The 26,416-nt window shown below is 40.5% G+C and overlaps 1 protein-coding gene across 4 annotated transcripts in view; it reads left to right on the forward strand.

Annotated features, from left to right (window-relative positions):
* The window catches only part of cadps2 (Ca++-dependent secretion activator 2), a 198,404-nt gene that overhangs the window by 110,716 nt on the left and 61,272 nt on the right, over positions 1-26,416 (forward strand). For all 4 annotated transcript variants that reach the window (XM_082540795.1, XM_082540794.1, XM_082540797.1 and 1 more), the window contains exons 14-17: positions 7,701-7,802; positions 13,785-13,848; positions 14,765-14,888; positions 15,149-15,249. In XM_082540795.1, the coding sequence (XP_082396921.1) occupies positions 7,701-7,802; positions 13,785-13,848; positions 14,765-14,888; positions 15,149-15,249 (391 nt within the window). The remainder of the gene's footprint in view (positions 1-7,700; positions 7,803-13,784; positions 13,849-14,764; positions 14,889-15,148; positions 15,250-26,416) is intronic.

A 26,416-nucleotide genomic window follows, 5' to 3' on the forward strand; every position in this document is an offset into this window, starting at 1 on the left:
TGTTGATGGTGAACAGATCAAAACACTGACAGAATCCATGGATGGCAGGCTTTTGAGTGTCCTTGCAAAGAAAGGTGGTGTTAAGGTTCAAAATATTGGGGATGGAGACAAGAGAAAAACCACAATAACAACACTGGTCCGGTCGGGTTGAGTCAAACGATGATTTAATGATCACACACGTGGGAGATGGACACTGATGCAGACAGCCTCAAATCTCAAAGTGGTGGAGCATTGCTCAAACTCTTATAGCCTCTGGTTCTCCCATCTTATCATAAAAGCCTAAACATTCACATTCTTTCTCTCACACGGCGCCTAAGCTACGACCTTGGCTCCCTGTTTATCTGCTCGTGCTGAGATGGGGCAGAAAACTCCAGCATGTTCTATTCTCTTCTAATCAGACAAATAAGGCGATGACTTTCTGCGAACAGTATTCCTTATAACTCAACAGTATAATGCATCATAAACAATATCATTCATTCACAATAAATCAGCAGTCTAATGCAATGCAAATCAGTTTAAATACTGCAATAATTATCACCTTCTTCTAATTCAGGAGAATAATGCCAACTTAAACTACATAATAATTCACAATCTTTATTTCGGGGTCTAACATGGCATAAAATAATATCATAATTTTACAGTGGCTATATTGGTCGCTGATTTGTTTTTGTTTTGTTTTTGAATGTCAGAAATGTATATTTGTGAATGTGGAGATGTTATATTGGTTTCACTGGTAAAAATAAATAATTGAAATGGGTATATATTTGTTTTTTGTTAAGTTGCCTAATAATTATGCACAGTAATAGTCACCTGCACACACAGATATCCCCCTAAAATAGCTCAAACTAAAAACAAACTAAAAACTACTTCCAAAAACATTCAGCTTTGATATTAATGAGTTTTTTGGGTTCATTGAGAACATGGTTGTTGTTCAGTAATAAAATTATTCCTCAAAAATACAACTTGCCTAATAATTCTGCACTCCCTGTAGGTGTATAGTTCTAATGGGAGAGCTGAACTCAACAAAGCCGATAGGCAAATTTTGCCACAATTGGATGACTCAATTTGGAGCCAAGCTGGAGTCTCTGTAGTAAAATTACTCATCCAGTACAGCATATTTCGAATATTTGCTGCCCAATAATAAGACTGAAAGTTTGGCAAGGCTAATCCACCCATTGGCCTAGTCCTCTGCATGAAATCTTTACGAATTCGTGGACTTTTGCCATTTCAAATAAATGCAGAGATATGCTTATTCAGTGTTATAAAATACTTATTGGGTAAGTAGCATGGGATACATTGAAACAAATAAAGGAACTTGGGTAGTATGTTCATTTTGATAGAATTGATGCGGCCAGTTAATGACAGTGGTAAATTGTTCCACCTCTGAAGATCTGTCTCAGTATTCTTAAGCAGCGGGACAAAGTTTCTTTCATAAAGACCTTTGTATGAATGGGTAACCTTAACCCCCAGATAGGTCACATACCCTGATTTAACGTTAAATTGAAAATCTGCAAATGAAATCTTTCTGGCTATAGAGTTGACACAGAGAAGTTCACTTTTATGCAGGTTCAACTTGTAACCTGAAATATTACCAAAACATTCAAAAATGGCAAGAGCACGGGGAAGAGAGCATAAAGGCTCTGACATATACAGCAGGAGGTCGTCAGCATATAAGGATATTTTGTGCTCCTGGTCACCTCTGAAGATGCCCTTAATGCAACTGTCAGCTCGCAGTTTAATCGCCAATGGTTCAATTGATAATGCAAAAAGAAGAGGGGATAAGGGACAACCTTGTCTCGTACCACGGAGAAGTGGGAAATAAGAAGAGAACAACGAATTTGTTCTAACACGTGCCAAAGGTGAGGAGTAAAGTAACTGAATCCATGAAATGAAATTAGGGCCAAATCCAAATTTATGTAGAGTATAAAACAGATAATCCCACTCCACCCGGTCAAATGCCTTCTCAGCATCGAGTAATAAGGCAATTTCAGGGGTTGTAGTTGACTTGGTGTGTAATATGTTTAAAAACCTGCGCAGGTTGAAAAAACCATGCATACCCTTCACGAAACCTCTCTGATCTGGAGAAATTAACAATGGTAGTTATTGCTCTAGCCTGAGAGCAAGTAGTTTCTGAGTGCTTTTTGATGCTGAGGGAAACTGGAATCACTGACACAATTTCTCTGTAGGAAAGATCTATATTTTTAAGTGTTATAATGGTCTGTCTCTCTTCCATTGTTAATTGCCTTTTTCTCGCCATTTTTATAGCTACACACTACTTTCTGCAGCACAATGCTGTTCAGCTGAGGCTCACTGATGGGTATGGTACCACAGTGTGTTCCAGCACTGCTTTTATGCAGACAGAGTGGGTTGTAAGTAATCCCAAAAAGTTGGAACACCTGTAGGAATTAGTAGCACCAGCTTTCAAGGCTTGATCAACCTCTATTGGTGCAGAACAGATTTAAACTGTTAACCCATTTTGTGTTGCTGGGGTTTTTTTTGTTTTTGTTTAATGTATAATTTTTTTGTATAATGTTTTTGTATAATTATGAAATACACAATATTTTTCAGTTTTGAGTAACCTTACCTTTTTTTTAACCTCTGGCAGTTCACCACTTACTTTTGTATCATTTTAAGCTATTCATTGGACTTGCCTGTAAAATATTGCCTGTAAGCCACCAATTGTAAGTTGGTTTCCAGGCAAACTAACATGCATAATTCAACCTTTTTAAATTAGATGTTAGTATTGTGAAATAAAAAAGATATGATGCTTTTATAAATGGTAAATGGACTCTTTCTTACATAGCACTTTTCTACTCTACGTGAACACTCAGGACGGTAATGTTGCTGGAAATGGTGTTGCGGTTCTTTTTTGTTTTTTTTGTTTTGTTTTGGTTTGTTGTTTTTCCATAACTTGTGTATCTGCAAATATACACATTCTGTATTTTTCATATGAAAGAAACTATACTGTGGTGGGGCTTGCTAATTTCTTGTTTTGATTTATGTATGTTATGTTTTGTTTTACTTCATATGTTTCATATGTTGTTTGTTTAATTTAAGACAAAAAAAAATTAAATGAATGAGAGGCAAGGCAAGGCAAGGCAAATTTATTTGTATAGCACAATTCAACAACAAGGTGATTCAAAGTGCTTTACAGAGACATTAGAAACAAAAACAAATAAAAAGCATGATTTAAAATTGATTAAAACCAACTAACTAACTAACTAAACACACACATTTCACACCTGTTCGCGCGATCTGAACTCTTATCGTAAGGGGAGCTACCAGTCCTTCTGTGGACGAGCTACTTTCTATTTTAAATTCCCTGAATTTAAAATCTCTAGACCCAGTCTAGACCCACTTGGGGAGCTACCCAGAGCTCTAATCCCACACCTGTTCGCGCGATCTGAACCCTTATCGTAAGGGGAGCTACCAGTCCTTCTGTGGACGAGCTACTTTCTATTTTAAATTCCCTGAATTTAAAATACTCTCTAGACCCAGTCTAGACCCAGCTGGGAAGCTACCCAGAGCTCTAAACCCACTTAACAAACAAACAAACAAACAAACAAACAAACAAACAAAACAGTATATAAAATCAAAACAGATAAAATCAGAACAGTAGATAAAATCAGTAGTTAATGTAAGTTTTGAAATTTAAGCTTAACAAACAAACAAAACAGTATATAAAATCAAAACATAAAATCAGAAATAGATAAGATCAGTAGTTAAATGTAAGTTTTGAAATTTAAGCTTAAAAGTGTGGATTTGGTGCTTTATTCAAATGCAGCTGAGAATAGGTGAGTCTTCAACCTGGATTTAAATAAACTGAGTGTTTCAGCTGATCTGAGGCTTTCTGGGAGTTTGTTCCAGATATAAGGAGCATAAAAGCTGAATGCAGCTTCTCCGTGTCTGGTTCTGACTCTGGGAACTGATAAAAGACCGGATCCAGATGACCTGAGGGATCTGGAAGGTTCATACTGGGTCAGGTTCATACTGAGAGGTAAAACTTGAGGGGGTAGGGACAAATAAGTAAATACTTCAGCCTACTCCTTTTCAAACAAATAATGGAATGATATTTTGTAATGATTGTGAAGGCACATGTTTGAAATGTTTGAAATAAAAATGAACTGAACTGAACTGAACACTCAAAGTGCTTTATACAACATGTCTCATTCACCCATTCGTACAAGCACTTTTCTCTCCACCTAAGAGCTAGCTAATATTCACACACATTTATTCTAAAGGGAGCATTCGCGAGCAACTCAGGGTTCATAGTCTTACCCGATGATATTTAGGCATGCAGAAATGTATGCCTAAATATCATCGAGCATCGAACCACCAACCTTCCAGTTAGCAGAGCTTCGCTACCTCCTGAGCTACATCAGATGGAGAATAGTAGAGGCTGTTTTGCCTTTTTGGCAGTATGAAGACAACATAATATCTAAATAAGAACCTTTAGGAACCTAAAATGTATCTGTGTGCTGAGATTTGTTGCTCAGCTCCTGAGGTTTTGTGTATTATAGTCAAATATGACAAATTATGCACCAAGATAGATGTCTAATATGTTAAAAACAGCAACTCAATATAAAAAAACCACCTGACCTTCAAACTATTCATATAGTCTTGTTACAAAAAGGCAAGAGCTGCAAAACTCTACAGCCATTTTTATTTTCTGTCATCTTTCTCTGGGATGCAGATTGATTGTTTGAGCAAGATGAACAACTCAGATTACAGAACAGCTGGCAATAACTGTGGGGGCTTGGAGCCTCAGGCAGTCCCTCTATCATGCATCTTGCTCCCATCACAGTCTTCACATCTTCATTTGTGCAATGAGACCCTTGGCTTCTTCAGCATGAAAGCAAATTTTTACATGAGTGAACACACACGCCCCCCTCACAATGGCTCTGCTTTCTGTTCCCTCAGGATTAACTGGTGCTTGTTAAATAAGGTTGTGAGCAGTGCGGTGGGGGAGTTGTGATGAATTGAAAGATTTGGGGAACAACAGGGTTTACAAGTTGTGCTAACAAGTGCTGTTGTGCAAAGAAAGCTGCTTCTCATTACTGATTGAATTGAGTTGAGTGGAGCTGAAGAGTGGCACTGATGTTCTCTCACAATACATGACAACGTCCTGTTGTTATCCACCACCACCTCTGCAACTTCCACCTTCCCCGGGCTGTGAATAACACTGAATCGGATTTTAGTTAACTTTGCATGTCTTTGCTTTAAAAGAAAAAAGTTATTTAATTAATTTATGTAATTGTTTTAGTTTAAAAAAAATCTTTTTAAATGTGTTTAATTTGAACCCCTTATAAATAACTACTGACATCTTTATTAATTTAAAAGTCTGTATTTGTAATGCTAAGTAGTTTTACTTATTTTATATTATATGAAATATTTATGTTTATATTATTCATGTTATATACTGAATTAAATTTTCTTTCCTTTTTTAAATTAAACATATTTTTTTCTACAAGAGAGCAGGTGGCACTATTGAACATCAGAGAATAAAAATATAATTTAGTTTCATTTCTCTTTTGTTTTCTTCCATCATTGTGTTCACTGGTGTCCTTTCCACAACTCTGCTGTAGAAAAACATTTTTCTGAGTAAAGTAAAGTAAATTTATTATTGTCACATTTATGCTTCTCAGGAGGTTAATGCTTGATGATTCAGTATCCGCAGTTCTGTCTTTGAGACTTTGTTGCTTTCTTGTCATGCTATTATTTTCAACTTTGGAGAGTCATGATGTGCCTTGAAGAGCTCAGCAGAGTTGTTGGTACTCAACATGCAGCAGTCATGGGCTAAACCACTGAAAGCTTTTATAAGAACAACTCATTAACAGACAACCTCCGTGCTTCTTCCCTCCGGTGCCCACAAGTGCCGTTTAAAGAGGGTTCTTTTCTCTTTCAGAGGCACAGAGAAAGCCCAGAAAGTCAAGGCTGCTTGCTCTGGGTCCTGATTGCATTTTTCCCTTTTTTTTTTTTTTTAACAAACTGCTATTCAGACCAAGGCAAGAACAGAATGAAGGCTTTAAAAGCATTAATGAAGCATTCACCAAACATTTTTTGTCAACTCTCCTGCTGACAGCCAGATGAATTGTGAGGAGCAGGACAAGTCTGAGCGTTTGATTGGTTAACTTTGAGGTTATCGTAGAAAAATTGGCTGACTGATCAGTTTGTTGTTTGTTTGTGAAACAAGCCAGAGTAAAAAAAGAAGCCAAGGAGAGAAAAAGCACCCTGACTCTTTTCTGTGGTGTTGAATTTTGCTTTTATTTCGGTTCTTGATGTTTCAGGCATTTAGCTGGTGTAGAGTTCTTAGTTATAAAAATCTTTTGCTTTTTAACCTCCTAGGACCTGGTGTCCACATATGTGGACATCACATTTTGGGTTATTTAGAACAAAATACTCAATTTTGGTCTACAAGGGCCTGATATCCACTTACGAGGGCATTATACTGCTACTGTTCTATTATTTAAACAAATATCCTCATATGTGGCTCTTAATTTTCTTAAAAACAAAAATAAGGTAAAAAAAAAAAATCTGGTAATTCTTTGTTTTTACATTCATCGGGCCCCAACCAGCCCAAATATCAAAGAGAAATTAAACATGCATGTCGTGGAAGAGTTCGGGTCTTAGGAGGTTAAGAGAGTCTTGATGAAGAATGAAGACTAAGAATTATGTATAGTATATACAGCCCACAGTTTACACAGTACTGCCACTTTCAATTCTAAGGTTTTGAATTAAGGTCTATTATTATTTTATTATTAGTTTATATTGTTATTATTATCATTATTATTATTATTATTTGTAAACTACAACCTTGAAACACAACAACACATGAAATATTACACCATGGCATTATTTATTTCATGAAAGTATCATTAGAAAAACACTGAGCCAGTACGACTGTTTGGAAGTGTTGCCAGGAGAAAGCTTTTTTGCCTCTGCTCTGAGATCATTTATACCTGAGGTGACCTGGCACCCATCTCCATCTGGCATCCAGAAGTTGAGGCTGCAGGACAGTAGATGGATAGTTGTCTTTTTTAAATGGAAGACAACTTAGTCATGGTGATACTTATTGTGCTTACTTTATTTATTTTCAGCTTTATTTTTTTATCTTGAACATTTTACTGTCTTAATGTTGGTAAGATTTTGCAAAAGTATTCTTCCTGATCTCCCTTTTTTTTTTTTTTTACCTGTGAAGCACTTTAGCACTTTAGTTTCATGCTGAGTTGAGTTAAGGAGACTTCTTTTAGTATTGTGCGGTTCACTTACTACTAGGGTTAGCAACCAAAAGTACCAATTTATATTTAAGAAAAGATGTTGATTTGCATTAAAATAAACCCTTTCACAATGCTAACCACATTGTAGAAGGGAAACAACAAGCTTAGCTTTCAAGCTTCAAGTTTAGTTTTATAATGTATAGTGTAGTAGTTTACATATTTGCTTAGCAAGTAATAGGTCCTTTAAGATTGTGTCAGGAAGGGCATTAGACATAAGACTCAAATGTCAAATCAAGCATGCAGAGCTACCCCCTGTGGCGAACTCTGAACGTAGCTTTTTACATGAAATCTAGACTCCACGATTCATTATCAGTTGGTCATGCTAAAAACGCCAGCTGCTTCCCACCGTCAAGCAGTAATTTGTCACCATTATGTAAACATGAGTCTGTCTCTTTTTTCCCCTCTCTCTCTCGTTCTCATCAGGCCTGATGGGATAGGCACAGTGACCATGGAGGAAAAAGTGCAGTTTGAGGCAATCAGAAGTCGTCTCATTGCTCTGCTGGAGAACCAGATCACACATTTTAGGTATGTAACACCTTCATATTGAAGACCAATAGAAGTATATTTGTTTCTGAAGACTTATTTTTTCAGCTAAAACTAGAAAGTGTCAAGACTTATGTGGTCATGAAATTTCTGTCATGGAAGTCATGGAATTTAAAATTGTAATCAAAACCTTCTGTGTGGATGAACTGTTCAATGTCATTTACATAGAAAATTCAGATTTCTGTCCTTCTGCCAAAAATCAGTGTTGATCTTTTATTTTAGACTTTGTCGACTTGTTTAAATATTAGTTTCATTATGGAAAGGGGAACCTGTGATATAGAGACAAGATTATGTTTCTCAGCTAGCTTAGGTGCCCATCGGTGTCTCCCAGAAGAGCTAGAGTCACTTAGTCAGACAGATTCTGTTTAAGTGAGTTCTTGATTTAGCTTGTCTAGCAGTATTCAGGGGGGGGTGTGGCCTGTGAAATTGAAGTCAGCTTTCCCAAAATAATGTGGTTCATCATTGTTAACTTACATTAAATCATTAATTAACTATGATTAATTAGCATTTTGTATTTATTCGGGTAATATTTGTCTAATGTTAAAATTAATTTGAAGATCTCAAATATGTAAGTTCGACAAATATACAACATAAAACAGAAAAGAAATCAGTATGGGTGAAATACTTTTTCACAAGATTTTATATGACTCACCAGACATTGCATACATGATTCACATTTGAGAACAAATTAATTTTTCACGTGTAACAATCACATTGAAACACTGATACTCCTTATTCATTAGTATATGAATGCAGGTTTGTCATTATTTTCCCTCATGGTTGTAGGTATGTCAGTGCAAGTCAAAAAGCTGACCCAGCGGCTTTTTGACTTGCACTGATATAAATTCGAAACAGTACCAATAAGAAACTGTAAATGATATACGCTGCACAGTCTCGTTGGAGGGAAGAGTCACGGATCCTGATAATGAACTTGAGACACAGAAGGAAAACAGGCAATCTAGTTGTTTGAAACCTGGCTTCAGAAGATGCTGGGCCTGGAAGCTAAACAAAGAACTGACAGGGCTCAGCCTTGGCCCCCTGATGAAAAACAACAACAATCTACTATCATCAAACTGCACAACGTAAGTGACAAAAGCAGAATGCAATCAGCGGGCAGGGAGAAAGGCGACCTGTCGTTTCAAGGAAGCAAGATTTACATTGCCAAGATTGTTTAACGCAGGTGAGGGGCCAGACGGCAATTTAACGGGGCGCGTGAGCACCCTATAAAGAGAGGAAATACAGTATCCGTATATATTTCAGTGTTCTGAGTGAAACTCAGTTGCAGTTGTTTGTGATAAGGAGATACGAACAGGCTATGCCGATTTTGTTTTTTTTTTCTTTTTCTTTGGAGGTGCACTGCATTACAAAATGAGTAAGCAGTGTTGGACCATACTAACACATTAGTATTTTAAGAATTTTATTATTTTTGTTTTTCTCTTTGTCTCTCCCTTTTTTCTTTATGTTGCTTTTTTTTTTATTCTCAAATAATTCTTGACTTACTGTGGTTTGCATTCATTGACACTGCCAATTGGCCAGGGTGTGGGAGTGTGTGGGGAACTAACATCATGAGTGGGATACCCCTGCTGGCGGTATATGGTTCTCTCTTTATGGTGGAGGGACGGATCTTGGCTTCACTTGCTCAAGAGGTCATAATTCCATTCTGTGTTTATTTGTTTCTGTTCTTGTGGGGTCTTGTGGGGCTGTTCAAAGCTGGAGTTTGTGGTTGTGGGTGGGTTATTAGGGACAGTCTTTTTTACACTGCATGTGTGCTATGCACCAGTTCTTGTGTGTGTGATTACTAATTTCATAATCACATAATACATATGAGTGATATTAAAATTCTATCACTTAATCTGAAGGGCATCAACCATGTCGTCAATATCCTGTCACTCCTTAAGAAAGAAATGGCAAATTTTAAGAAACTCATTTTTCAGATCTGGACCATAGTAAATTGCAAAGGAGCTAGGCTGGCATCATATAACTCAAAAAGCATGGGAATTAGTTTTTTACATTGCTGCCCTCCTTAACACTTGACAAAACAATAACTATTAAGGAGGGCCTGTATGTACTTTTATGTTTCCCTCCAAGAAAATGTGTGAATCTCTTTACAACTTGTATGTCGCCCTCCATAACTTTAGAATAGACTTTTTTTCTCTCCTCAGAAATGTCTGACTGATGATATTCTTTTGTTTTTGTCCTCCTCTTGATTATCAGTTGTGGCTACTCTAACACTCTTTAGTGAATTAGGCTCTATAACTCGTTAAAAGGTCAACTTTAGTCAATCTCAGGCCACACTACTGGAAATGTGGGGGACAATGAACAATATTCCCTTCAGTCGGTCAGTATCTGGATTTACATATTTAGGAATTAAAATATCACCAAACATGTGGACCTGTGGAAGCTCAATTTTCTTCCAGTTTATTGCATGCAGTTAAAATAGACCTTGAATGATGGCATGAATTACCACTTTGTTTCGTATTTTATACTCTCTGCAGATGCATCCTCTGTACTTGCCGAAGAAGAAAATTCAGGATACAGAAAAGGCCGTCTCTAATTTTATACGGGATGGCAAAAAACCTAAACAGAGGCTTAGACTTTTACAATTACATACAGACACGGATGCCTAAAATTCTGTTGTACAACTGGGTTTGCCATGCCTGCTGTTTTTGGTCTTAGCTACATGCGTATTTTAAAAGGAATCATGTATTAATTCGTGGAGTTGTTCTCCACACTCCCCATGGAGTCTGGTCACTTGTGATGTCCGTAATAGAAGTCCAGTGGTAAAGCTCAATCCTATTTTATATGACAGCATTAATGGTGGGACAGGGGGAGTCATGTACTTGGAGACCTGTTTGAAGATGAGCCAACAGTTGTAGGCAAAACTTCCAAAGGAACGCTTCTTTGGATATTTGTCTTGGAGCACCTTCTGTATTCTACTCCCTTCTCTTTCTCCTCATAAGTGGGTAAAGGATTTAGGCACAGAATATGTAAGGGATGACAGGCAGGTAGCTATAGTCCTGATCAAATCTACCTTCATATGCAACAGACTGAGAGAAACTCAGTGTTAGATTCTTCATTCTGTTGTTTTGCACAAGATAAACTGCTCTCGCTCTCCTCTGCACATTAAGTGCTGTTCATATTGTCACTGCTTCTGGGAGTATAAATTGATTTCTAGGTTCAGGTCATCTATTTCAGAGGAACTTGTTGAAATAATAATGCCTGTAATTGTTAAGTTGATGGCTGTTGCTAACTGGTTAACTTAAAAAGACATACATAAATTGGACTACACAGTAAGATTGTTTATTATTACTATTGTAATCATTTATATTCTTATTACAATGTGTGGTTTTCTTAATCTATGATTGTGGATTTGCCAACTATGTAGATGGACTGTCGTGGGAGGGTGGGGGTGTTAAAACTTAATAAAAAAAGCATTTAAAAATAAATTGACAAAAACAAAAAACAAAATGCCGAAAATTTGTAAAACAAAAATAAAAACATTATCTTCATTCTCATAAATGAAAGCAGTCAGGGTATTTTTAGCACCATCGGCAACATGCAACAGGTGCAAGACATGTATTGATGGCAGCTGATGAGACCTCCCTGAATCTGCGTGCTGCCATTCAGCAATGCCGCTGCTGTTTGAGCACATTGTGAGGATGGTGTGAAAGCGACAGCCCCAAGACCTTGAGCAACACTCATCTGAATGGACCTGTGCCATTAACTGTACTGAAACCCATCTCTTTAAACCCTTCATGTCTGAGAGGGCCCTCCATCTGGCTCCAGAGAACACAGGAGGGGCCGGGAAGAGGGGGTCGATCAGCAGGAGTCATTACTAACTCACCTAAACAAGAGGCTAATGCTGATAAACAATGGCCAAGACAAGGCAGGGATTATGCAAATGTCACCCAGAAAAGAGATGGATTTCCACAGTTTGGTTTGGATTAAGTCAGAGTTGTTAATGTCTTTTAACTTCCTTTCACTATAAAATTTGCCCCCGTACCTACATTGAATCACTGATAATCAGTCCTACTCCTCCAGTTTCACATTTTTCAGGCAGACCACCGTTTATTTTATTTGAAAAATATCAGCTTTTTGTTAACAAACTGAAAATTAGTCTGACAGTCTGTAATTTTAGTGTAAGTTCTCAGTAGGCTTCAGTGTGGCTGTCTGAGTGAAACCTGAAAATCCCTGCAGTCTCTTACTTATATTGTCTGGTCCAGTACATAGTAATGCATAGTTACTATTTGTTGTTATTGTTTTTTTTTATTAAGTGCATGTGGGGTTCATAGTTTTTGGAAAGCAAAACAGATTGCTTAGACAATATTTGGATGATGAAACAGACATGAAAAAGAGCTTTTCATGTCTGAGACTGGAAACGATCTCTCACCTTTATTAGCACTGTCATATCTACTGTCTCAACCAGAAAAACAAAGGAAATTTTAACTTACATCATGCATCTGTAGTGCTTCAACATTGGAAGAGGTTGGAGTGGATGAATGGGTCAGAAAGATGATAACATGATGCTTGTACCCTCATGTTTTACATCACTTCAGTAAAATTTCTCTTTGTGAAGGTTAATCAGAGAAACGCTGTTGAAACTCCCTTAGTAGATGTCATAACAGTAAATGTGCTGTACTAGTGCCATCAACAATTAAATATCTTTCACATCATCAATTTCTTTCCCTTGTGTCATTTAAATTTATATAAGGGTCGTTCTGTCTCAGCCCTGTCAGCCAAGTTTTAGAACATTCTGTTCATCCCTCCCCCATTTGTGTAAAAGCTCTGTGGTCGGGGCGCCGGTTTGGCTCAGTGGGTGAGCAGGCAGCCATATGCCGCATGGCCAGAAAGTAGCTGCCTGGGTTCAAGTCTGACCCGCAGCCCTTTGCAGCGTGTCTTCCCCTCTCCTTCCTCCACTTTCCTGTCTGTCTTTATTGTCTCTATTCATTAAAGTCAAATTCCAAAAAACTATTTAAAATAAAATAGACATTTATGGTCCAAAGAGGATTCAGTTAAATTTTAGCTTCAAATATCAAATACTTTTCAAGTCTCTTGAAAAATGGTCCATCCCAGATTGAAATCTGTGGATATGTTTGAACATGAATACCTCAAAAGCTATTACACTATTAAAAATAAAAGCACAACATTTTCATTGGTTTTTTAAAAATATGTTAAAAAATATTAAATATATAAAGATACAATTTCACAGTTATCATTACATATGCTTAGAAACTTTGAAGATTTACCATAAATAGTCTTGGTTTTTTTTATAAAATTTTTACTATAGCACTTAAAAATCCTCGTTTTCCCATACTGACTAAAATAGAATTGACTGACTAAAATTCTGCCGATTTTCTCTTTAATCAGATATCTCATATTCACTCATTTAAACATTATCACCACTTATGTCTCCTTTCTGTCAGAAGCTTGCTTGCCGATGCAGATAAAATACGTATTTATCAAAGACATTTCAGGCCTTTTGAGCATTTTGGTCTTTAGTGGAGATTGATTTTTCTTTTAAATGAAGATCATGAACTTGTGACATAAAGTATGAATTGAATCTTTAAACAAAGTCCGATGTGATATTAGTTTAGTTTAGTGAGTTTCATAATTTCTTCTCTGTTAGCAGAGCAAAACATCTGCCTGTATTTCTTTTTGGTCTAATAAATGGCTGACCTGTGTGACTGCATGCCTTTGTTTATTAAGTACTGTTCACTTGTCAATTAACAACGAGAAACCTGCATGAACTGCCTCATCTGTACTCCGATGGAGCTGTAGGTGAGAAACGCTTCCTTCATCAGTGTAATTAGACAAGAGCAGGCAGCCATCTGTTGCCAACTGACCGTTTTCTGCCACTGAACGCATTTTCCTATTCTTCTTCTTCTCTTTTTTTTTTCTTTTTTTTTTCTATGAAGTTGTCCTTGAGATTGTTTCTAAGTGGCTGCCTACGTTTTGCATCTGCAGGTATTGCTTTCCCTTTGGACGACCAGATGGGGCCCTAAAGGCCACGCTCTCCCTTCAGGAACGGGTAATTGGCCTCTGATTAAATCATATTTTAACATACAGCACAGTGGTGTGAAAAAGTGTTTGCCCCGATTTTTTTGTATGTGTCATAATCCAGGTTTGTATTTCTTTTCTACTTAATAATAAACACCCCCCATTTTGTGTTTATTTGTGTTGTCTTTGTCTAATATTTACATTTTTTTAATCATCTGAAACATTTACTGTAACCGTGACAAACATACAAAAAAAGTTAGGAGATCAGGAAGGGCTTAAATATTTTTTGCACCACTGTACAAATGTCCTGCACAGTTTTTTCATGAAACATGTAACATACATGTATAGAAAAGGAAAGCGTGTTGCCTTTGTTTATCAGCTGTCTTAGAATCAGTTTAATCACGTATCTGTGCAATTTGGTTTCAAGTGATTATCAATGTCTTCAGACAAAGTACAGACCAGTTTTCAAGGGAATAAGACTTGAAGAAGACTTATGCTGCTAGAAAGGCAAGAAAGCTAACCCCAGTCTGATTTGTTCAAGTAAGTCAATTAATTAAGTGAATCTAATTCACTTAATGTACAGAATTCACCTGCTTGCTGCATACATGCTACTACTGCACATTCACCTAATGTATATATTATATATAATGTAAATGGATGGATACATGGAAATTTAAATAAAGCTCAACATGACAGCACCCAGAAAGTATTCTGACTTTTATCCTGACTAAAATCAAGTTTTATCCAACTTATTTTCACGTCATATTTTTACTCTGGTGCTCAACACCCCACTTTATGTGGCTCTATGTCCAAGGAGGCTATCCTACTGTTTGACCACCGGTTTTATTCTGATTGGCTGCATCTGACACACAGAAGGTTTGACAAGCCATACAGTGGGGCTTCTCTTGAGCTCTAAGAAGACCTAAATGAGATATGTGTTTTTTCAGGTTTTGATGAAAGACATCACTACCCCTGTTCCTCCAGAGGATATGAAGAAACTGGTGCAGAGGTGTCTGGAACAAGCAGCTCAAATCAACTATAGTCAGTTGATTGAATATGCTAAAATCAAGGGTGAGAGTTTATAGCTTGATTTTTACCAAAAGATGTCACTTCAGGGTGGTGCTTGAAGGGAGAACAGAGGATCACAGTAAACGATAGATGATCATGAATAACGTAATGATAGATTTGTTAGTGATCAGTAGGGTTTGACCCAGAACCCAACATACTGTACACACAACAGAGGCTTCTCTGAAATGTTCTGTAGTCATGTTTGAGTGTAAAACTAATCTGCAATGGCTTCTGCTTCTTTGCTATGGAATTTTCCCACATAGTGGAACATCAGGTACCTCCAGAGAAAAGACTGGAGGACATGATGAGGCTGGGAGAGCTCTGCATCGAAGTCTTGCAACAGAATGAAGAACATCACTCTGAGGTATTTTATTCCTTTTTTTCTGTCTTTAATACATTAGGACTTCAGATGCAATTTAAAAGACTGCTAGACTTTTGACTTTTATTTCAAAGAAGGTCCTTTTTTTCCCACCTCAGAATGTGTTGAGTGACAAAAATATGCAAATTTAAAAGAAAAAAGATAAGCTCCAGGTGTCTTTTGACATCCTTCGCAGGACCCGCCTGGAATTCCAGAAATCTGTTAGGTTGTCTAAGGCAGGTTTCCTGTCGGCTGTCATTACAGATAACAGTCACAATCCACATTTTTTATTTAAAACCTTTAACTCATTGATTAATCCCTGTCCTGTAATGCCTAGACTGGCTTCCTTAGCTCTTTGTGAAGGATTTTTAAATCATTTTACAGGCAGAATCTTATCTCTAAGAGTCTCGCACCCCACTGTGATGAGTCAGGCCCCAGCTTTACGATGCTCCACTAACCTCAATCAGTTTGATCCACTTTCACTGCCCACTCTCAGGGGTATAATTGATCACCTGAAAAATGCAAACGCTGTTCATGACATTCTTCCATCTCGCATTATTAAAGAAGGGTTTAACATTATCGGGCCCTATATTTTATCACTAATGAACCTGTCATTGTTATTGGGCTATGTTCCGGCTGCCTTTAAACACGCTGTAGTGCAAACTATACTCAAAAGGAGCTTCCTCGATCAGAATGATCTCGCTAACTTTAGTCCTATTTCCAAACTCCCATTTCTGTCTAAAGTCCTAGAGAAGATTGTTCACTCCCAACTCCAAACTTATTTGGATGCAAATAATATTGGGGAATAATTTCAGTCGGGGTTTAAGCCACGCCATAGCATGGAAACTGCATTACTGAAAGTCTTTAATGACCTTCTCTCAATTGCTGACTCAGGGCACCCTGTGGTCTTAGTTTTGCTTGATTTGTCCTCTGCTTTTGATTTGGTGGATCATAATGTCCTTTTAATGAGGCTTAAGCATCTGGTGGGCATCACGGGCAGTGCCCTTAGCTGGTTTAAATCCTATCTACTCCTCCTCCACTGCCCCTGTCACCTCTGGTGTCCCCCAGGGGTCTGCGCTGGGTCCTTTGCTGTTCTCTTTATACTTGTTACCCTTGGGCCAAATCTTTGATAAATATAATATTTCCTTTCATTTTTACGCAGATAACATTCAAATCTATTTTGAACTAGCTGAGGATGTCGCGTCATCGTTGCAACACTTCTTTGATTGTATGAGTGAAGTTAAAAACTGGCTACTGAGCAATTCCCTCATTTTAAATGATAAGAAGACAGAAATTGTAATCTTTGATACTCCCATCCCTCGGGCTGAACTAACTGGTGTATTTGGGCCCTTTGCCAACTCCCTTTCTGACACTGTGAGGAACTTGGGTGTTGTCTTGGACAGTTCCTTCAAGCTGGACAAACATGTGTCCTCTGTAGTTAAATCTGGCTTCTATCAATTACGTCTAATCTCTTTTTTTTTTCCTTTTTTTTTGTGTCCTGTTTGGATCTTTAGCCATCAGAATTGTTGTCTTAAGGCCAAGAAAGATGCCAAGCGGATTTATTTTACCAAGTGGATCATCATGGCCTTGCCATATTGGTCCATTTGATTGACCTTTATTATAATTATGAATTTATTTTATTTTCAGTTGCTACAAATGGGACAGACATGACTGGGGGATAGGACAGGGAGAAAGAATGAAAGAAAGAGAGGGAGAGAAAGAAAGAAAACCAAAGGGGAGAAGAGACGGTGAGAAGGGGGAAAGAAAGAAAAACAAAAACAAACAAAAAAACCAAAACACCTGGGTCACCTGTATGGAGAAAAAAAAAAGAAGAGAAAGCAAACAACAAAGAGCAACATAATAGAAAAAACAGCACCATCACAATAAACTAGCTAGCAGTAGATATCAGTAGATACTAAATAATAAACGATATTGTGCAGCACGCAAGATAGACAGCGCACAATGTTCTTTGAGGCAGCAGCCAAGAAAGCTGTAGTCCGCGTCTGTGAATACCCGTGTGTACACCTGTGTGCATACCTGTGTGGATCAGCATGCTTGCATTCCAAAGGTTTCTTCATGTAATGATCTGCTAGAGAGTGTGGGGAGCCACAGCCCCGTCCTCCAGGGTATGAAGCAGGTATGGAGGAGATCAAAACTCCAGACATCCAGAGGCCCCAAGAACACAAGAGACCAAGGAAGACCAACAGAGGGGCAGCCGCGCCACTGTCCCAGTAAGAGCTGAGGAGAGTCCCAGATGAGGGCCCACTCAGCAGCCGCGGAGCAGAAGCCAGGGGGAGTTGCAGTGACGCGCCCGGCAGCCAGCTGTGCCTGAGTGACCGAGCCCCAGGCCGAGAGGCCGGGGGCACCCCACCTCCGAAGTGGCCTGAGCGAGCCCCAGGCTCCAGGCCCCGATAAGCGGCCGCCAAGGAGTGAGCCGGTGTGTACCCGGACGCCCATCCCCAGACACAAAGAACCACCAACGCACCGACACCTGAGGGAGTCCGCCACTGGCAGGGGAAGTGGTGGTGGGTGGAGATAGGCCTCCAAACCTTGGAGGGCCTGAGATGTCCCCAGAGAGGTGGCGTCTGATACCCAACCTGACATATAGACACAGACATACAGGCACACACAGACACAAACATCCATTCCCACCCTCATGGTCTCATATGCACTTACTCAACACTCAACCAACGTGGAGACAGACATAAAGAGACGCTGTACACACGATCACACTCCCCAAGCATACTCTACGAACCGGGTCTAGGTACCCTTGCCCCTGGAGGGGGGAACTGCACCCAGACCCAGGTGGTGTTACCCTTTTCCCTGCGGTGGGGAGAGGCAGACCGCCCCGACTCCGCAGCAGCAGGAAGGCCCCACACTCCAGACCGCAGTCGGACAGCCAACTCCTCCTAGCCCCCCGCTCCAGCAGGCCGCAGAGAATGGGGGTGAGAGAAGACTCCAAACCTCCCTCCACCCGCTCATTGTAGTGTTGATGCATGTGTGTTCTAAGGTGCATTTAAAACCCAGGAGGGCTTGGAGCTACCTGCCAGAGAGCAGCAGGTAAGCGCATGGTCCCTCCTGCTAGCCCTCAATGTCTACGTGTATTTAAAATTGAGAGGTGGGCAACGATGCCAGGGGTGAGGTGTACACCCTGATGGTACTTTGGATTCCGTGTATCGTGCCCACCCCCAAGATCCTATATGTATGTGTAATGAGAGTGTGAGTAATGTGAATGTCTAAGTTGTGGGATAAAATTGAGGCAGAGGCAGCCAGAAGGGGACAGAGGGGGGGGGTAGCCTCCTCTGCACCCTGGTGACATACCCCTACTCCAAGGCCCTGCATGTGTGGGTGGTTGTGGTGGAGCGGGAAGAGGGAGGCAGCTGGAGATGGGGAGGGAAGGAAGGGAGGGGCAGGTGACCCCTCTCCCTGGGGCCAGCTCCCCCGCTGACCCCAGTAGGCACTCCCATACTCCGCGACCCGCCAGGGAAAGGGGGCCCAGGCCCATCCAGACCGGGGCCCAGCGCAGCAGCGCCCCACAGAGCCCGGGACAGTCCACCCAACCCCACCACAGAGAAAACTGCACCCACCCCACCATCCACTCATCTTCCAGACTACATGAGACAATAGACGCCCAGGCTGAGATCTTCCTCCACCTCTCCTGTATCTCCCCCTCCTGCAGAGAGTTCCTGAGGAGAGGAAAGCTCCTGCAAGGTGTGACAATCTCCCCCACCAGTTGAAGGGCCCCCCAGGTGGCTCGACGCACCGGCGGCACCCTGCGCCAGGGATGGGCCCCCATGCACTCACCCGCCCACAACCTCGGCAACACACAAACCAGGACCCAAGGCCCCGAGGCCCGGCCAGGGCCCCAGCCCAGAGACGGAGCACCCCCAGAACCTCACGCCCATCCCGGACCCACCCAGGGGCAGCCAGGCTACCAGGTCAGTAACCCACGTCCGTCAGCACAGACCCTCCCCTAGCCCCGCTGCACGCAGCCACGAGGAAACAGTCACCTGAGAGCCAATAGAGCCCCCAACCGGACATGACCGCTATCCCTGGTTGAGCCCCCCAAGAAAGATGCCTCCGGGGAACCCCCCGACGCCCTAAGCCTGTCCCTACCCCCACACCAATCACAACAGTGAAGGCGGGACCAAACTATGACCCCCCACCCCCACTAGGTGATGGAGCTGATCAAAGGAGCCCAGAGCAATTGATCTGATGTGGTGGCAGAGGCTGTATCAAGACTAATGTAATCTAATAGATAATTTCTATATTGGTTAGAATTAAGATTATTTTTATTTCTCCAGTTCATGAGGACAGTTTTCTTGGCTATGCATAGGGCAGTGAAAACCATATGGGCGATATTCTTTTCTGAAGTGACATTATCTAAGCTGCCCAACAAACACACTAAGGGGGAAGTTGGAATGTTACATTTCAGACACTTCGATAAGTCTTCACATATCTCGCGCCAAAACATCTGCACTGGTGGACAGAACCAAAGAGCGTGGATATAATTGTCTGGTGTATTGCCTTGACAGTGTGAGCAGTTGTTGGAAGATGTAAAGCCCATCTTGAACATCCGATGACCTGTATAGTGCACTCTATGTAGTATTTTGTATTGTATTACGTGTAATCTCTAAGGCCAAGCCCTACATACCACGTAAGGACCTGGAGAAACGTATCCATGCCTTTGTTACATCAATATTAGATTACTGTAATTCCCTTTATACTGGTCTCCATTCTGCCCTTATTCACAAACTGCAGCTTGTTCAAAACGCTGCTGCGCGTCTCTTAACCGGAACTGGTAGGTTTGAGTCTATTACTCCAGTTCTCTCCGACCTGCACTGGCTCCCCATTAAACATCGCATTGATTTTAAAATCTTATTGCTCACTTTTAAAATCATAAGTAACACCGCGCCCAGCTATCTTAAGGATCTCCTCAGCTTCTATACCCCTAGGAGAGCGCTTAGATCAGCAGGCCAAATGCTCCTGGTGCGACCTAGATCCCGCCTTAAGACCAGAGGTGACCGCGCATTCACCGCTGTCGCACCCTACCTCTCGAATAATCTTCCTCAAGCTATCCGCGCGTCTGATTCAATTCAATCTTTTAAATCTCGATTAAAAACGTATTTATTTAGCCTTGCCTTCAGCCTTCAGCCTTTCGGCTCGTGCCTACTATGCCTGGTATCATTGGTTAGTTATGTCTCCCACCTGTTAGTATATTTTATTTATTTTATTATTGCTCTTATTTGGTTTCTGTGAAGCACTTTGGCATACACCTTGTTTTTAAATGTGCTATATAAATAAAATTGTATTGTAAATTTCTTAATTCAATTCAATTTTTTTATACAGCTCCAAATTGAAACAACAGTCACCTAAGGGGCTCTACATTGTAAGGTAGACCCTACAATAATACATACAGAGAAAAACCCAGCATCATATGACCCCCTATGAGCAAGCACTTTGGCAACAGTGTGAAGGAAGGTTTTACCTGGATGAAGCCTTCAGCAGAACCAGGCGGTCATCTGCTTTGACTGGTTTGGGTGAGAGAGGGAAGACAGGATCTAAGACATGCTGTCGAAGAGAGTCAGAGATTAATAACAAGTACGATTCAATGCAGAAAAGTATATAAACACGCAGTGAGTGAGAAAGGTGACTGAAGAAGAAACACTCAGTGCATCATGGGAATCCCCCAGCAGTCTACATCTATTGCAGCATAACTGAGGGAGGATTCAGGGTCACCTGACCCAGCCCTAACTATATGCTTTAGCAAAAAAGGAACGTTTTAAGCTTAAGGAATTTAGAAATGGATAATTCCAAAAATCTAAACTAAAGTCTGAATCATTGAGTAAATAAATAAAATAATTGGCATAAGAAGAAATGGTTGACCTAAAAACTATCAATTGGTGCCACTCTAGGGCCTTGGATGTCACACCGATGCTGATATCAACGGAAAAAAACTGCAACCAGAATTATCCATTATATAGTGAAGAAGCATTATGAAACTAGTAAGTTCTTCAAATCTTAAAAGCCGACTGCATCTGACGTAGTGTATGTTAAAGTATTCAAAACTGTGTGTTCTCAGTGTTGTGAGAATACGTCTCGCTAACAAGTCTTTTCAAACTGCAGAAGCGTAACTCTGAAACTCTTTTCGAACTATGAGGGGTTTTTTCGTCATCTGAGTGGTAGTGGCAAAGATGCCACATGTCACTTGATCATTTCATATGTCTCTTGATCACTTTCACAGCACTTCCTTTTTCTTTTCTTTTCTTTGCCTTGTTTGGCAGCTCATGTTAAAATGGCAGATGACATGGCAAATGGCTGCGTTGCATTAACGTCTGCAGTAGAGGCACGATGAAAACAACGCCCACACCCCATATGCACATAGAATTTTATGCCACAGTGTAAAACTGATCAATCCTAGGTGTTGAGATGTGGTGTTTTTAATCAGCCCTAAGTGGCAGCATGGCACTCAGGCATCTGTTTCTGCACTATTATTAACAAGCCATGCTCTGCCGCTGCCATGGCGACTGGTGGATGCTTCAGATGTGATGTTAACTACAAATTAGAGGCCTTTTTTTTTTCAGACCATCGCAAGCTGTCACAGCTTAAATTTAGAAATTAATAATTGTTTACTCAGTTGCTGTGTCTTTGGATGGCATGCTTACTGCCTTGCTAGTTTGTGTTGTTGCTGTTTCTATACAGAGATGTCAGAGTGACAACCTAGTGTTTAAATCAGTTCTTACTAATGCTGTTTTTTCTCTCTGGAGTCTTTTTGTTTAAAGATTGACTCTTCAATATGTTTGGGGGGATTATCTAAGGAAACTAAAGCAGTGAATGAAGCATTTCATCACGTAAAAGTCCATTTTGAATATGATGGATATAAAAACAGTCTTGTTTTTAAACAACACTTTGACTTGTTTTTTTTATATAACAGAAAACTGTTTTAGCATGATTGTTTATTTGGCTCCTTTCTTTTTCTCCCTTTCCTTTATTCTGTCATGGGAAGGGAAGAGAGGCAAGTTTGCTGTTTGCAGTTATCCTCCCCTCCACTGTACATCATTACACCAGCCTGTAAAGTTTTCATAGTATGGCCTGTGGTTACAAAATACTTACTGGCTTTACTGGTTACACATCTTTTTTTTTTCTGGTAAAACTGAGTTTTTTCTTATAAAATTGAGTGTGTAAATGATAAAATAAGAAGTAATTACTGTCTGTGGTGAGGCCGTAGGTTTTGGGGCAGAGGTCACAGTAATGCTTTGGTTACTTTAACAATGTAAGACATACAGTGGGGGAAAAAAGTATTTAGTCAGCCACCGATTGTGCAAGTTCCCCCACTTAAAATGATGACAGAGGTCAGTAATTTGCACCAGAGGTACACTTCAACTGTGAGAGACAGAATGTGAAAAAAAATCCATGAATTCACATGGTAGGATTTGTAAAGAATTTATTCGTAAATCAGGGTGGAAAATAAGTATTTGGTCACCTCAAACAAGGAAAATCTCTGGCTCTCACAGACCTGTAACGTCCTCTGTAAGAAGCTTTTCTGTCCCCCACTCGTTACCTGTATGAATGGCACCTGTTTGAACTCATCATCTGTATAAAAGACACCTGTCCACAGCCTCAAACAGTCAGACTCCAAACTCCGCCATGGCCAAGACCAAAGAGCTTTCGAAGGACACCAGGAAAAGTATTGTAGACCTGCACCAGACTGGGAAGAGTGAATCTACAATAGGCAAGCAGCTTGGTGTGAAAAAATCAACTGTGGGAGCAATCATCAGAAAATGGAAGACATACAAGACCACTGATAATCTCCCTCGATCTGGGGCTCCACGCAAGATCTCATCCCGTGGGATCAAAATGATCATGAGAACGGTGAGCAAAGATCCCAGAACCACACGGGGGGACCTGGTGAATGACCTGCAGAGAGCTGGGACCAAAGTAACAAAGGTCACCATCAGTAACACACTACAACGGCAGGGAATCAAATCCCGCAGTGCCAGACGTGTTCCGCTGCTGAAGCCAGTGCATGTCCAGGCCCGTCTGAAGTTTGCCAGAGAGCACATGGATGATACAGCAGAGGATTGGGAGAATGTCATGTGGTCAGATGAAACCAAAGTAGAACTTTTTGGTATAAACTCAACTCGTCGTGTTTGGAGGAAGAAGAATACTGAGTTGCATCCCAAGAACACCATACCTACTGTGAAGCATGGGGGTGGAAACATCATGCTATGGGGCTGTTTTTCTGCCAAGGGGACAGGACGACTGATCCGTGTTAAGGACAGAATGAATGGGGCCATGTATCGTGAGATTTTGAGCCAAAACCTCCTTCCATCAGTGAGAACTTTGAAGATGAAACGAGGCTGGGTCTTCCAACATGACAATGATCCAAAACACACCGCCCGGGCAACAAAGGAGTGGCTCCGTAAGAAGCATTTGAAAGTCCTGGAGTGGCCTAGCCAGTCTCCAGACCTCAACCCCATAGAAAATCTGTGGCGGGAGTTGAAAGTCCGTGTTGCTCGGCGACAGCCCCAAAACATCACTGCTCTCGAGAAGATCTGCATGGAGGAATGGGCCAAAATACCAGCTACTGTGTGTGCAAACCTGGTAAAGACCTATAGTAAACGTTTGACCTCTGTTATTGCCAACAAAGGTTATGTTACAAAGTATTGAGTTGTATTTTTGTTATTGACCAAAGACTTATTTTCCACCCTGATTTACGAATAAATTCTTTACAAATCCTACCATGTGGATTCATGGATTTTTTTTTCACATTCTGTCTCTCACAGTTGAAGTGTACCTCTGGTGAAAATTACTGACCTCTGTCATCATTTTAGGTGGGGGAACTTGCACAATCGGTGGCTGACTAAATACTTTTTTGCCCCACTGTAACTATAATCAAAATGTAGTTACTGCAGCAATTTGGCCATTGTGCTATATGGAAGAGTGTAGAGAAATGAGAAAGATGTGTCACCGTATTTTAATAATAATGCAGAATTGTTTTAATTCACCCACATTTGTGGGTTTTCAAACATGAATGGCTTGTTTAAGGTCATGCCAAAGCATCTCTGTCAGATTTAAACCTGGACTTTGGTCACTCTAAAATCTTCCTTTTGCATTTTTTTTGTTTGTTTGTTTGTTTGTTTGTTTGTTTGTTTGTTTGTTTGTTTGTTTGTTTGTTGAGCCATTCTGAGGCAGACTTGCTGTTATTTTTTTGAATCATTATCCTCCTGCATATCATACTGGAAGTATGAAAACCTACAGTGGGGCAAAAAAGTATTTAGTCAGCCACCGATTGTGCAAGTTCCCCCACCTAAAATGATGACAGAGGTCAGTAATTTGCACCAGAGGTACACTTCAACTGTGAGAGACAGAATGTGAAAAAAAAATCCATGAATCCACATGGTAGGATTTGTAAAGAATTTATTCGTAAATCAGGGTGGAAAATAAGTATTTGGTCAATAACAAAAATACAACTCAATACTTTGTAACATAACCTTTGTTGGCAATAACAGAGGTCAAACGTTTACTATAGGTCTTTACCAGGTTTGCACACACAGTAGCTGGTATTTTGGCCCATTCCTCCATGCAGATCTTCTCGAGAGCAGTGATGTTTTGGGGCTGTCGCCGAGCAACACGGACTTTCAACTCCCGCCACAGATTTTCTATGGGGTTGAGGTCTGGAGACTGGCTAGGCCACTCCAGGACTTTCAAATGCTTCTTACGGAGCCACTCCTTTGTTGCCCGGGCGGTGTGTTTTGGATCATTGTCATGTTGGAAGACCCAGCCTCGTTTCATCTTCAAAGTTCTCACTGATGGAAGGAGGTTTTGGCTCAAAATCTCACGATACATGGCCCCATTCATTCTGTCCTTAACACGGATCAGTCGTCCTGTCCCCTTGGCAGAAAAACAGCCCCATAGCATGATGTTTCCACCCCCATGCTTCACAGTAGGTATGGTGTTCTTGGGATGCAACTCAGTATTCTTCTTCCTCCAAACACGACGAGTTGAGTTTATACCAAAAAGTTCTACTTTGGTTTCATCTGACCACATGACATTCTCCCAATCCTCTGCTGTATCATCCATGTGCTCTCTGGCAAACTTCAGACGGGCCTGGACATGCACTGGCTTCAGCAGCGGAACACGTCTGGCACTGCGGGATTTGATTCCCTGCCGTTGTAGTGTGTTACTGATGGTGACCTTTGTTACTTTGGTCCCAGCTCTCTGCAGGTCATTCACCAGGTCCCCCCGTGTGGTTCTGGGATCTTTGCTCACCGTTCTCATGATCATTTTGATCCCACGGGATGAGATCTTGCGTGGAGCCCCAGATCGAGGGAGATTATCAGTGGTCTTGTATGTCTTCCATTTTCTGATGATTGCTCCCACAGTTGATTTTTTCACACCAAGCTGCTTGCCTATTGTAGATTCACTCTTCCCAGTCTGGTGCAGGTCTACAATACTTTTCCTGGTGTCCTTCGAAAGCTCTTTGGTCTTGGCCATGGCGGAGTTTGGAGTCTGACTGTTTGAGGCTGTGGACAGGTGTCTTTTATACAGATGATGAGTTCAAACAGGTGCCATTCATACAGGTAACGAGTGGGGGACAGAAAAGCTTCTTACAGAGGACGTTACAGGTCTGGGAGAGCCAGGGATTTTCCTTGTTTGAGGTGACCAAATACTTATTTTCCACCCTGATTTACGAATAAATTCTTTACAAATCCTACCATGTGAATTCATGGATTTTTTTTCACATTCTGTCTCTCACAGTTGAAGTGTACCTCTGGTGCAAATTACTGACCTCTGTCATCATTTTAAGTGGGGGAACTTGCACAATCGGTGGCTGACTAAATACTTTTTTGCCCCACTGTAGGTTTTCATTTACAGCCAAGTAGGTTAGATAACTTTTTCCCCTTAATAAATAATATCATTTTTTAAAAGCTGCATTTTTATTTGCTTGGGTTATCTTTGTCTAATATTAAAATATGTTTGAACATCTGAAATATGACAAATGCAAAAAAGAAATCAGGAAGCGGGCAAATACTGAATGGGTGAATGAGGCATGTTGTATAAAGTGCTTTGAGTGCTCCGGTAGTGTAGAAAAGCGCTATATAAGAACCAGTGCATTTAACCTTTTCAGGGCTCATATAAGATCGTATCTCTAAGTTACTGGTTTATTTTA

The sequence above is a fragment of the Aulonocara stuartgranti genome (genome assembly GCF_965226115.1).
Source record: "Aulonocara stuartgranti genome assembly, chromosome: 7".
Lineage (NCBI taxonomy): Eukaryota > Metazoa > Chordata > Actinopteri > Cichliformes > Cichlidae > Aulonocara > Aulonocara stuartgranti.